This window comes from Antechinus flavipes, chromosome 1, assembly GCF_016432865.1.
Source record: "Antechinus flavipes isolate AdamAnt ecotype Samford, QLD, Australia chromosome 1, AdamAnt_v2, whole genome shotgun sequence".
Classification (NCBI taxonomy): domain Eukaryota; kingdom Metazoa; phylum Chordata; class Mammalia; order Dasyuromorphia; family Dasyuridae; genus Antechinus; species Antechinus flavipes.
In genome coordinates, this window is record NC_067398.1 from 497,898,960 (window position 1) to 497,912,285 (window position 13,326).

Sequence of the window (13,326 nt, forward strand, 5' to 3'; positions counted from 1 at the left end):
TATGGTATGGTTTAGTATGGCATATCTTATAAAGAGGCAACTAGGTGGTGCAATGGATAGAGTGCTGGGTCTGGAGTCAGGAAAACCCTTCCTGAATTTGAATCTGGCCTCAGATATTTATTATTTGTGTGGCCCTGAGCAAGTCACTTAATCCGATTTGTCTCAGTTCTTCATTTGTAAAATTAGCTGAAGAAGGAAGGCAATGGTAAACCACTCCAAGTATCTTTGCCAAGAAAATCCCAAATGGGATCACGAAGAGCTGTACATAACTGAAACAACATAGTATATAAAAATATTTTTAATATGTACTAAGTAAGATAAAGTAAAAAATAAAAAAAAAAAACCCTCTATCTCTATTTAGGAAGAATATGATCCCTAAATTTTGAGTATAATCTCTTGCATCTTCTCTACATACATACAACACCACTGGTATGAGTAGATGCCCATAGGTAATTTATATTTAGAGAAACACATATAGGAAATGTATCTGGTCAGAGTATACATATGAGGGGCATTTGATTCCACACAAATGAAGGTGTCATCATAGTGTTCCTACTGTTTTGATCTGTTTTGCTTTTATGTGAGCTCTTTTCTTTTTCTTCCTGTCTCTCTCTCCTTCTTCCTCCTTTTCCTCTTTCTCTTCTTCCTTTTTCTCCCTCCTTTTCTTTCTCTTTCCCTAATATTTTCTCACTGGGCCTTGTTCTCTTAGTATCATATAATTTCTCTGGTCTATGTCTGCCATTGGTCTCATGTTTATCAAATGTTTTCAGGCTACCAGCTCTTGGGCTTCATCTCTTCAGAAATATCTGGCTCCTGTTTGCTAGGGTGCCATTTCTAGAAATCTTTTCTCTTATAGGAACAGGCTGATATCTTTTTATTTATAGCTGATGCTGTGAGCCATTGTATCTTGCTAAGGGACAAAAAAAAATTAAAAAAAAAAAATCAGACATGATGCTTCAGGCTAAGATTAAGCCTGAGTTTTGAACTACTGCAAGGAGAATGCATATCTTATTTTCACTCTATTTCACTTAGACCTAGAAAGTCCTTACAACTCCAAGTTAATTCCCTAATACAGGTTCTTTATCTCCCTTTTAAAGGCCTCTGCCAAAAGAATCACACAGAAATGTAGGTTTGGTCTTTTGCAGTTTATTTCTAGGATTCTCAAATACTTAGGAATTTGCCATGCAAATAAATCTAAGCAACAGATTCTTTGTATAATGCATACGTAGCAGCAAAACATCTCTCATGCTTTGAGTTCCTCTCTCTCTATAAAAATGATACTTTGAACAGTAAATACATTTATTTGGTGTTTCCACCTGGTTAGTGATGAGTCAATTTTCAAATCCAGTGTCTCTGACTCTAAATATCAATACACTTTATAAAATACCATCCAATCTCTCTTAACGAAAATGGAGTTTGTCTCTTGAAGTCAAGAGTGAGTTGAAAAGATGCTCTTTTTTTTTTTTTCCCCAAGGGGAAATCAATTTTGCTGTCTGGGGCAAAAAATCTACATACTCAGTATAGTTACTTGATTTGTACAACTTTCTACTTCCTTAAAAATCTTCTTCCTGTAGTAGTATACATTCCTGCTTGCTGCCTACTACTGCTCAAGCTAATTCAAAATTGTAAGGATGTGGAAGTATGATGAGCACTGATCATAGAGGAAGGAAGGAGAAAAGAGATTTTTTTTTTTCTTTTTAGTGAAATGAGCTTTTATTTTTCCTAGGCCACTGCTGGGGAAACTATTTTTCCATCCTCTCACAACAGGTGCCAAGTCAGATATCTGAGATCTCATTACATATAATAATAGTTAGCATTTATATAGTGCTTTAAAGATTGCAAAGAGTACACATATGTTCTTTTACTTGATAGTCACATTTTTGCTAAATTTATTCCCTTGAAAATGGCCTAAATTCTGAGTATATGGAGAGCCATCTGGTCTACACAGAGTCAAATATATAGTCATATATACATTGATTGCCTCATAATGTTTTAAACTCTCTGATTTTATTGAATAAATCATTAAAAGTCTCTCAATTGCCTTCTGAAAAATGAAACATTCTTGCTGGAAGAAAAATACTGACTGTGACATGAATATTTTCAGCTGTTCAAGCAGCACTAGCTAGGCTTTCTTTCTGATGTATACATTAGGAATTCCTTGGATTTTTTTCAAGTTATTTCTTGAGACAAATCACAATTGACAGATGAAAAACAGGAAGAAAGAGGGCTGAGGTTTGCCCACAAAGGCCTTTGAGTCACAAGAGGCCTGACTCCTTGGGGTTGAATTTTGGATCAGGATATCAGGAAGTCTAAACCTTCATGGTGAAAGGGATGTAGCTTCTAGGAGAAATACAACAATAATCCTGAGACCCCCAGACTTTAGGAGTGTTATTGTTCTAACAATCTGTCAATGATCCTCAAGTCTCCTGGCTTAGGAATACTATAGTAAAGTCTTAGAAACTTTTTTGACTTCCAGATTACCATCTGTTGGTCAGAGACAAAAAGGTTTCTGAAACAAAGGATGAGGGGCATATCAGAAAATTCCTCAGTTTTACCTCTGGGCAATAAAATTAGCATATCAGTGACATGGAGAACCAGCTCTCTCTGTCTTTTCCTATACATTTGTCTTCTTGCTCCTGATTCTTTGCTAAATCCTTTTGGAACTTAGTCCTATTAAGCTGGCATCACAATTACAATAAACTTTGCCCCTTGACTTGGAGATGGGTTCAAGTCTGCAAATTCTTTTGTGATACTTTATAACACCAGTCTGGGACCCCAACCTTTTGGGATCTCCTTTTGAATTTAAACAATAGTTCCAACAGAGTTATCATGAACTGGCTATTTTGTCTCTAGTCAACTCCAAGCACAAAACTGTTAAAGAGATAGTTTTTCCAGTCTGAGCCAAAAAGATGTGCAGGTGGCATAAATCATGGCGAATGATTGGATTAAAGACAAATCACACAATTGATAGAATTGAATTATTTCTTTATTCTTTAAATTTTTTATTTAAGATAGATAGCAGCACTGCTTAAGCAGCTCTTTGGGGAAGGGAAGGTAGAATATCTGGTGGGTAGACACCTCACTCTTGAGCAGGGGCAGTGCCTGGTCCCTATTTTAGACATATTTTACTTTAGCTTTCTGAATGAGAGGAGATGAGAAAAAAGCTCACAGGGGAGAGGGGTTGAGAAAAGTTCATTTTCAAGACTGTGATTTAGTGGCTTTTCATTTTTTCCAACATTTCAGAATCTATGTACTTTGGAACTATTTTTCTGAAACATGATTCAAAAAATCCAAACATTTCAGCAGCACATAGTTTATCTCTGTCTTTCTAAAGACAGTGTGATTGGCTGAACTAAGGCTTGGATCTCTTGGCAGGCAACACCTGCTGCTATGGGGTTCCAGGGACACTGGGCGCTTCCTTAGAAATATAGGTGAAGCTCTTTGGAGCCAGGAATAGATCCCTTCTACATTTTCCAACGAACATCTTCCTACCAACATCACCAATACAAAGAAATGAGAAACGGCCTTTAGACATCCACTTCTTTTAAAAGTAACAGAGAGAATCACTGTTTAATGATAAGCCCTATGACCAACACAGACCAGCTTTGATCATTTTTGGCTGTCTAGAGCTGAACAAAATCATAAACTTCTCGTTGCCATTGTCTATAGAGATATTTCAAGTTAGTGAATTCCCTGGGGAAATGATATACCCATATACTATATATATATATACACACACATATATATATGCATATATATACATCTATATAATATGTATATATGTATATATACACACATATATAAGTATATATGTGTGTAATTAAAAAAAAAAACTGAAAAACATCCTTTACCACGGGGAAGAGCTGCATCTGACAAGAAACTCTATGAGTTATTATTAGTACCATTATTGTTTTCTTTGGTTTCATGTACTATATTGGTAAAATGACCATAAAAAAGAAAATAATATATATAAAAAAGCAAATATTTTGTACAAAAATACAAAGTTTTAAAAGCTCTTAAAAGTATATTCCATATTATTACTAAGAGTTTGGACTATATATATATATATATATATATATATATATATATATCTGTATAATTTTCCTACATTTGGGATTTTAGCAAATGTAACACACTGTTTACACAGTAGATGTTTAAGCTTTTCCTATAGCTGAATAACAAGCATTCATTCAGAATGGAGTATCCCTGTGCTTCTGAAGTGAGAACTCACATACTTGGTTGGTTATTGGCTGAGAAAGATTATGGGATTCCATCCAGCTATGCACTGACCATCAACTAGGTCCCAAGTCCTTGAGTAATGATGGGAGGGAAGAAAAATTTGCAGCAGGATTTTTTGTTGAACCAGTTTTCAGTGCTTTCTTTTTCCATGGGGTGAGAAAGTGATCTAGTCAAAAAAGGCACATCCTTTGCTTTTGGGAAATATCCAGAATTTGTGTCCATATCTGTCATTTCACAGCTTATTATAATGTAGAAGTTGATGCTAAAAGGAAAAAAAAACAGTTTTAAAGTTTAATCAAGTTACTATTGTATTCAAATAATAAGGATTACTTAATTTGTTCTACTCTTCAAAATTCTATGGTTTAAACATAATTTAAACAATAATATATATCCTTTCTTTTAAAAATAGATTTTCATTGATATTTTTTGTTTTTACATAGGCTGGAGTTTCTCTTGTATCCTGCCCCTCTTCCTACCTGAGAGTCATCTACTATATATAATTTCAAAGAAATGAACAATTAACAAGGGGGACAATTACAGCCTTTGACATTCTCCTTTCTGTCCTCTGTCCCCCCAAAACCCTAGTCAGATTCAAAGGCCAGATGCTCATTCCTAGAGGTTATACCACTGACAATCAAATCAGATACACTTGATTCAAACAAATCATAAATTTGGGTTGCTTTAAACCCCATTCTTTTAAATGAATTATAGCTCTGATGAGGGAAACTGCATTAAGATTCCCAATGTAAAAGAAGACTATATGTAAGGACTCTGGGTTAGAGATATAAAATGCTCAAGAGGAGAGCAAAGTAAAAACAAAAAACAAAAAACAAAAAACTTACAGTGTAGGCCTTTAGAGCTCTTACATGGCTCTTGTCTTTTTTGGCTTCTTAAATTAATATTTTTCAATTATTAAATTTTTTTTCTCTCCCAACAATTTAAAAAAAATCATGATGTTAGTGCAACATGATAGGAAAATTTAATGAATATTGTATCCGACTAGTCAAAAACGATAAAGATTATATGAATAAAACATCCATTGATAGTGACCTAGACTCTTACAATTTTTCCTTTTAAGAATCCCATACTGCTTACCTGGCTCCCTGTCTTTTTCACAAATGAAGTTGTTAATATCCTCACATTGGAAATCATTCCATTGCCCAGCATAGATTAGTCCAGCACAGTCTTCTCCTGGTCCATGGCCATGACCCCAGTTATCAGGTTGCCCAGTTTTCCAGTTTCTTTTGCAAAAACAAAAATTGAGTGTTATTCACACAGTGCAAGATCTTTGATCAAGAGCAGAAAAGTAGAAACTTAAAAAAAATCAAACCACTGTATCTTTCCTGAAATGAAAATACATTATTTAAAAAAACCATGCATGTTCTTTTTGGGAATGAGAAGCATATGTGCAGCTGCTGAGGAGATTTCTCAAGTCAATCCAATGGGGATATTAAGGTCAGGAGGCCTACCATCTGATTTCCATGCTGTACCCCCTGAGGTGTTTGTTTGCCTTGCCCCAAAGAAATCAATTCAGTGTGCTATTTCAGTGCAGGGCTAAGGGGAAAAACACCCCAATTTTCAATAAATTATGTAGTTTATCATATATGAAGTGAATGACAAATTTTTAACATACGTTTTGAGAAGGGACTTTAGAGGTCATTTAGTCTTACACCTTTATTTTTTAGATGAAGAAATGGGAGCCCAGAGAGCTTCACTTGCTCAGAATCACAATGATTGAGTGCTAGGTCTGATGGGATTTGAAACTAGGTCTGATGGTTCCAAATTCAGTCCTCATTCCAATGGCTCTGAGAAATATGGGAGAGTATGGTTTGTATTTGTACATATATACATGATGGGAGGATATTATTTCTACATATTGTTTGTTTCTTAATTTTTCTGAGCAGAGATCCTTTTGAAAATCCATTTGGATCTTTATATGTTTTGAAATGTATGCACATAAATAAGACCTAAAACTAAGAATAGAATTGTTAATAGTCATAATAATAAAAATATTTATAAAGCACTTATTATATACCAGGCATGTGCTAAATGCTTTGCACTTATTAGCTTACTTGATTCTTATAATAACTTGGGGAGGTAGATGCTATTATTATCCCTATTTTTCAGATGAGGAAATAGAATCAAACAGAGGTCTTGCTCTGGGTCACACAATTAATCAATGTCTGATTCCAGGCCCAGTACTCTATCTACTGGGCCATCTATCTTCCCCAACATACACATTTTTTTAAAATGTATCTAGAAATTCCTCTAATGATAAACAAATGGTCATAACTTGTTTGGGTTGATTGCCCTAGTTGAGAGAGATACATTTAATTTCACTATTAACTGTTTAGAATATTCCAGTTTTTCCAAGAATTAAAAAACAAAAACAAAACAGAAATGACAAGGAAACTTCTTTAGGGTGGGTTTGTTTTAAGGCTTATTAACCTTGACTGTATAATTTGAAACAATCCTTAGAATCTTTGTTTGGCAGAGTTAGCATTTCTTGATTATGTTTTCACTTAATAAACTAGATATATTTTCAATCTCAGCTCTCAGAAATAGCTTTTTTCCCCTTCTGTCTAAGAAACAGGTTGCTACACAGAAGCTTGTGGTTACTGCCTGAAAGGATGCCATGATCAGCTTCAGGACACGCCTGCCTGATGTGGAGGGTCTGAGAAAACATCTGGAAAAGGATGCACACAGTTTTCCAGAAACGATGAGTCATTTTCCCATCAGTAACACGCAATCCTGAGGTTACTCAAGGACACCCCATATCATCTGAAACCTCTAAGGAAGACCAATAGCCCCCAATCATATTTATAAAAGACATTTGATGTTGATAGTAAGTTAGAAAAACCACACAAGGTAGAATTTCCTCTCAAATGTATATTTTGGGGTATTTTTATGAAGAGTGATTATAAGACCATGCAGCCTGGAACCAGGCTAGATCACTTCTTGCCTTGTCTACATCATGCTGCCTTTTCTCTTTTCCCAAATCCCTTTTTTCCTTCCTCCCTCCCTTCTTCCCTCCATTCCTTCTTCCCTCCATTCCTTCCTCCCTCCCTTCTTCCCTCCATTCCTTCCTTCCTTCCTTCCTTCCTTCCTTCCTTCCTTCCTTCCTTCTTCCTTCCTTCCTTCCTCTTTCTCTTCCTTCCTTCCTTCCTCTTTCTCTTCCTTCCTTCTTCCTTCCTTCTTTCCTTCCTTCCTTCCTTCCTTCCTTCCTTCCTTCTTCCTTCCTTCCTTCCTTCCTTCCTTCCTTCTTCCTTCCTTCTTCCTTTTCCTTGCTTCTTTCTTTCCTTCCTTTTCTTTATTCCTTCCTTCTTTCCTTTTCCTTACTCTGTCCACATGGGGTATCATACCCTTACCTACAGATGCTCTTAAAAACTTTTTCCCCCCTTTGGAATCTCTGAACCCTCCCATGATATCTTGGGGTTTACTGGCTAGATTTCTTTCTTAAGGATCATGCCTTAAACCAAAATCACTTTGATTTTCATTAATTGGCCATCAATAGGTCCCAGACCAAGTTCCATTTGTTCATAGTTTGAGTCCTGATTGACTCACACTGAATTAGTAAGTCTAATAAACTGAAGGTCTACATTATGCTGGCCTCATTGTTGTATGGGACTATATAGTAGTACTATGCCAGAAAACTAAATCACTTCCATTTGAATTGTCTTAGGAAGATTCTGAAGATCACTGACAGGGTTAAGACACCAGGTTCTGAGCTCATTTCTTGAACTAAACTGCCAGATATTGCAACTCTATTGTAGAGAGTGCACATTGTTTGAATGCTAAATATATGTTTTGCCAAAAAATTATTTTATGGATAACTCACATAGGGCAAGCTCTCACACAGTGGTCAGAAAAAGTGACACAAAAACTTTCTCAAGGTCTCTCTTAAGAACTTAGAATTGATTATATGACATGGGAGACACTGGCACAGGACTGCCCAGCATGGTGCATCCTCATCAGAGAAAGTGCTGTGCACTCAAAAGAAACTCAAGATGTGCAAAGTTAGAGAATCCACCCCAAATGATCAAAGGGACTTAAATAAATCTGGGAGGAGAAGACACTCAGGGTTTCTAGCCAAAGCAGAAAAGATTGCTAGGTAGCCTTAGTCACTGAATGGGTGTTGCCTCACTCAAACTGAGATCTGTTGAAGATCTTAGCTTAAAAAGATCAAGGTCTGCCATGTCATCCAGGGCCATCTTCAGTGTCCTGATCTTGATCTGGTCACTGGACTCATATAGCTCTGAGTGAGGCAAGTGACCCTGCACAGCCCTCCCTCACTTAAATCCAATTCACTTGCTTGTCATGGTATCATCTCCCTGATGACATGATCTTCAAAAATGAAGGACAAACAGCAACAACTAACTCTTCTTTATGTACTGTCATTAGAATATAAACTATTTGAGGGCAGGAACTGACCCAGAACTTAGTATATTGGCTGGCACTTAGTAAATTCTTGGCAAATGCTTTCTTCCCCCCTCCCCCCCCAATCTGTTAACTATCTTATGTAAGCCCCAAAATAGAAGGGTACTTTTGAGAATGGTAACAAGATCCCAAAGGTAAATGAGAAAGGCAAGGGAAATGCAAAGAGAATTGGAATGTAACGTGCTGAATTTACATTATTTTCTGTATTTGTTGATTGTATGTCACCTTATCTAACTTCTCTGGTACACAGGTTACTGAACGGCACAATGTTATTGGTACAGTCTCTTAATTTTTGTTAGCAGGTGAAGTTGGACTTATATTTTAATTTTGTTCAGTGTGCTGAATACCACAGTGGAATGGAGAATCAGAGAGCATTGTATAGTTCACAAATGTTAAGTAAGGGCTATTAGAGCTACTTCTGCCCCTCCTACCTTAACTTCACTCCATACATTTCTCAGTTAATGGATAAATTGAGTGAATATTACATAAAAGAGTAACAAAAAGGCATTTAATACATGTATCACAGTAGATAGAACACTGGATCTGGAGTCAGAAAGACTCCAGTTCAAATCTGAGCTCAGACACTTACTGGCTATATGGCCCTGAGCAAGTCACTTAACCTTTTTCACCTTAGTTCTTCATGTGTAAAAGGAGCTGAGCAAGAAAATGATAAACCACTCCAGTATCTTTGCCAAGAAAATCCCAAATGAAAAGCTGGAAAATGACTGAACAACAAGTGTTACCTGTGTCAAACACACAGAAGGGACAAATAGAAATCTTTTCATTTTTGTTTAGTGCTTCACTTTCAAATTGTTTTTCAAGAAGTTGAGTTTCAAATTGGAGGAGATATTTAGAGGGTAACTGGTTGAAAATTACAGAGGTGCTGTGAGGTGCTATGATTCAATACCATTGTCTTTAACTTTTGTCTTAACTAACCACATATCTTTAAATTTTTTTCATGTTTTTGATGTTCTTTCTTTGGAAACAGACACAGAGTCAAGAGATGGGGCTGGTAGCAGAGATAACAAGAATATCCTCAGAAGACAGATAACATCAATGTACGGCAGCTCCAGAGGTAAACTTCAGTTCAGCGTGAGGAAAAAAGTAAACCAGCTGCCTCACAATTAAAGTTATCCTGGATGGGCCATATCAGGAAGTTTCAGTTATTTGTCCTTAAAGATTTTCATATGAAGTGAAAGTGATAATGTACAGGAATCATGGAGATATTATGGAGGGGACCTATGTTTCTGGTATATGGTAAACTATTTGAGGTCTATGATTTCTATGATTTTTAATCAATTTGTCATTGGCATTTATTAAGCAATTACTATATTCCAGGCACTGTGCTGAGCAGTAGGGATACAAAGAAATATTCATCTTCCTGAATTCAAATCTGACCTTAAATACTTGTTAGCTGTGAGATTCTGGGCAAATCATTTAGGATTAAATGATTTAGTTCCTCATTCATAAACTGAGCTGGAGAATGAAATGGCAAACCACTTCAGAGTTTCTGGTAAGTAAATCTCAACTACAATCACGAAGAGTTGGACATGACTGAAAAAGACTAAACAACAATAACATTCTCAGAAGGAAGACACTGGGAAAGTACTTCCTGGGGAGGCCAGGGAAAGCCTTCTTAGAGAAAATGGAGTTTTAGCTGTGACTTAAAAGAAGCCTTGGAAGCCAGGCGGTGAGATGAAGAGAGCATTCCAGTCCTGGAGAATAGCCAGAGAAAATGCCCAGGATATTGGAGTGGTATGAGTGAGCAACAGCAAGTGTCATCTCCAAATTTCAAAGTGTGTGGTGGGTAGTAAGGTGTAAGAAAAGTAGGGAGGAGTCAGGTTTTAAAATCTTAATAGATCATTTTATATTTGATCCCGGAGGGAATAGGGAGCCACTGGAGGTTTTTTGAATAGGGGAGGGGATCTTATGGTTAGACCTGTGTTTTAGGAAGATTAATTTGACAGATGAATGGTAGATGAATTGAAATGAGGAGAGATAAGATAGGAGACCAATCAACAGCTATTTCAATAGTCCAAGTGATGAAGACCTATACTAGGATGATGGCAATGTCAGAAAACAGAAGGCGGTTAGAGAGAATAAGAAGTCAAGGATGACAGATTGGTGTCAAGTTGGACAATTAGGAGGTTGGGTACCCTCAATAGTAATACAATGCAAGTAGTCTCAAAATGTAACTTGGAATCAAGACAGAAGAGAGACAATTTATCAATAAGCATTTATTAAATGCGTACTGTATACCAGGCACTATGCTAAATGCTAAGGATACAAAAAAGGCATAGAGATTATTAATCTTTATTAGAAGTCTAAGGACAAATGTGTTGGGATGTTTGTGTGACAAAGCTCTTGTCAGAAATAACAGCATGGGTCAGAATAAAATACAATGACCTAGCATATATTTACTGTTGTGGAGAGAAAAATGGGTTTAGACATGAGAAAGATCATATATATTTTGGTGAAGAATTTCAGCAAAAATTGTAACTGAACCATATGTGAAGGCTGGGAAACATCCTTTTCCTTATCTCACAAATACCTCTTGTTTTTTTTTCTCCCTGCACACCATGCTTCTTTCATATAGCTATTGCATTTTTCATATTTAAAATATTCCCTTATTTACATATTATATTTATGAGCATTATCTCACAGAATGAGAGATTGAAGCCATAGATGATAAATCTATGAATCTCATGCAGTAGTAGTAGGCATAATTCTAGCTGCAAGTGTAGCAAGGCATTTGTTAGTCAATCAGTCAATAAATATTTAATGTTTATTATATATCAGGCTAGGAATACAAAGAAGAGCAAAAGGCAGTTTCTGCCCTTGAGGAGCTCACAACTGAATGGATATATTTGTAAAAAGCATTTGTGCTTTAACAAGCTATTTTGAGTATTCCAGAAAATTTTGAAACTATTTCTACTGTATTAAGAAAACTTGCCACTAATAGGACAACCTCCTAAAAATGTTCCAGCATCCTTGGAGCTATGTTAGTGGATCTGAAAGTTCCCATAGGATTTCATTTTCATCCAAAGGGAGGCAGCGCTCAAGTTTTAAATGTTGGCCATGGTCCTTTCCAGACTCCCAAACCAATGTGCTTTCTTATTGCCCACAAAATTGACTGAAATTTCATGTCCAAGAAACTCCCTTTGGTGAAGCTCTGGCCTTATAGCTGGGAAGAAGTATGTCTTTACTGGAGAATCCTTCCTGGTACAGTGGTCTGCAGTTAAAATTATTTCTCTCTGGTGGTTTGGCCTATTGCCATTCTGACTGAATTGTGATGAGTGAAAATGGAGTGAGTTATTGCTTATGCCCTTCCAAACATGCTCTTGCCCTTGGTTTTATATCGTGGAAGTGATATTCCTTTGTCTGGACAAGCTTATTGCTAGTCAATGGGATCTTAGCTATAATTTCAATGTACAAAATAGTCACTCTTCAAGGCATTAATTTTTTCTTATAGCCAATTCAAAGACATGAAGTGGATGAATAATTGGAGGAAAAGAATATGTATAGACTTTGTAATGTTGATGTATATTATGATTATGTAATACATATCACAACATCTTACACAATAAGACTTTAGGTATGGGGAAAACATGGGTCGAGTGTGCTGGCCCCTCTTGGAGGAAAATTAGCCTGAAGGTCCAGTGAAAGACTAATCGCATTGCTGCTCCAGGGTGAACCACCCCATATTCATCACATACCTATGGGAGTGACTCTGGATTCCAGAAGGCAATGCCACAAGTTCTAGCAGATGCTACCAAATTGGAAAAGCATTTCCAAGATCATATGAATGAGTCGTCAGCAATCTGTTCAGTTTTCAGAAAAGAAAGTACAAGAAAGAAAAAGTACTCACCAGCACCTTAATGGCACACAACAAAATGATGCACTTAGAGACTAAGAGATATAAAGCTGATAAATAAGGCAAAAAAGATAAAGAAAGCAAAGAAAAGAATATAATGAGACATGTAAGACCAAATGTCAGACTAAGGTCAAAATATTCAGAGTTCTCCTATTGCTCTTTTTGTTGTTCAGTTGTTTTCAGTCATAGCTAATTTTTCATGACCTCGTTTGGATTTTTCTTGGCATTGGTACTAGAGTGGTTTGCTATTTCTTTCCCCATTTTACACATGAGGAAACTGAGGCAAATAGGAGTAAATGACTAGCCCAGGGTCACACAGTTAATAAGTGTCTGAGGCTGGATTTGAACTCAGGAAGATGAGTCTTTCTGGCTCCCAGGGTCTCTCCATTCTGCCATTTACTTGCTCCAATCATGACAGAGCAATGTCATTTAAAAAAAGAAAGAATCCAGATGAAGGGAATGGATCAACAATGCTAAACTTTGCAGAGGTAAAGAAGGATAAGGTTTGAAAAAAGGGCATTGGTTTAGTGAAGAAAAGATCATTGGAGACCGTAGGCAGAGAAATTTCATTTGAATGATGGAGTGAAGATACAATGAGAAAGTTAAATCAATGGATGTAAATGACTTTTTCTAGGATTTTGGCTGTGGAAGGGAGGATAGACACAGATTGATAAGTGAGAGGATGGCAGTGTCACATGAATTTTTTTTAAAGAATAGAGATACGTGGGGGCATTAGTGGGCAGCAGGGAAAGAGCAAAAAGAGAAAAATAGACTGG

General features: G+C 36.5%; 1 protein-coding gene across 1 annotated transcript in view; it reads right to left on the reverse strand.

The window, feature by feature from the left end:
- Nucleotides 1-4,092: 4,092 nt before the first annotated feature.
- Nucleotides 4,093-13,326, reverse strand: part of COLEC12 (collectin subfamily member 12) — a 213,733-nt gene continuing 204,499 nt past the window's right edge. Inside the window, exons 9-10 of the mRNA XM_051970368.1 lie at nt 5,335-5,480; nt 4,093-4,501 (exon numbers count right to left, since the gene is read on the reverse strand). Of these exons, the coding sequence (XP_051826328.1) occupies nt 4,482-4,501; nt 5,335-5,480 (166 nt within the window). The 3' untranslated portion in view covers nt 4,093-4,481. The remainder of the gene's footprint in view (nt 4,502-5,334; nt 5,481-13,326) is intronic.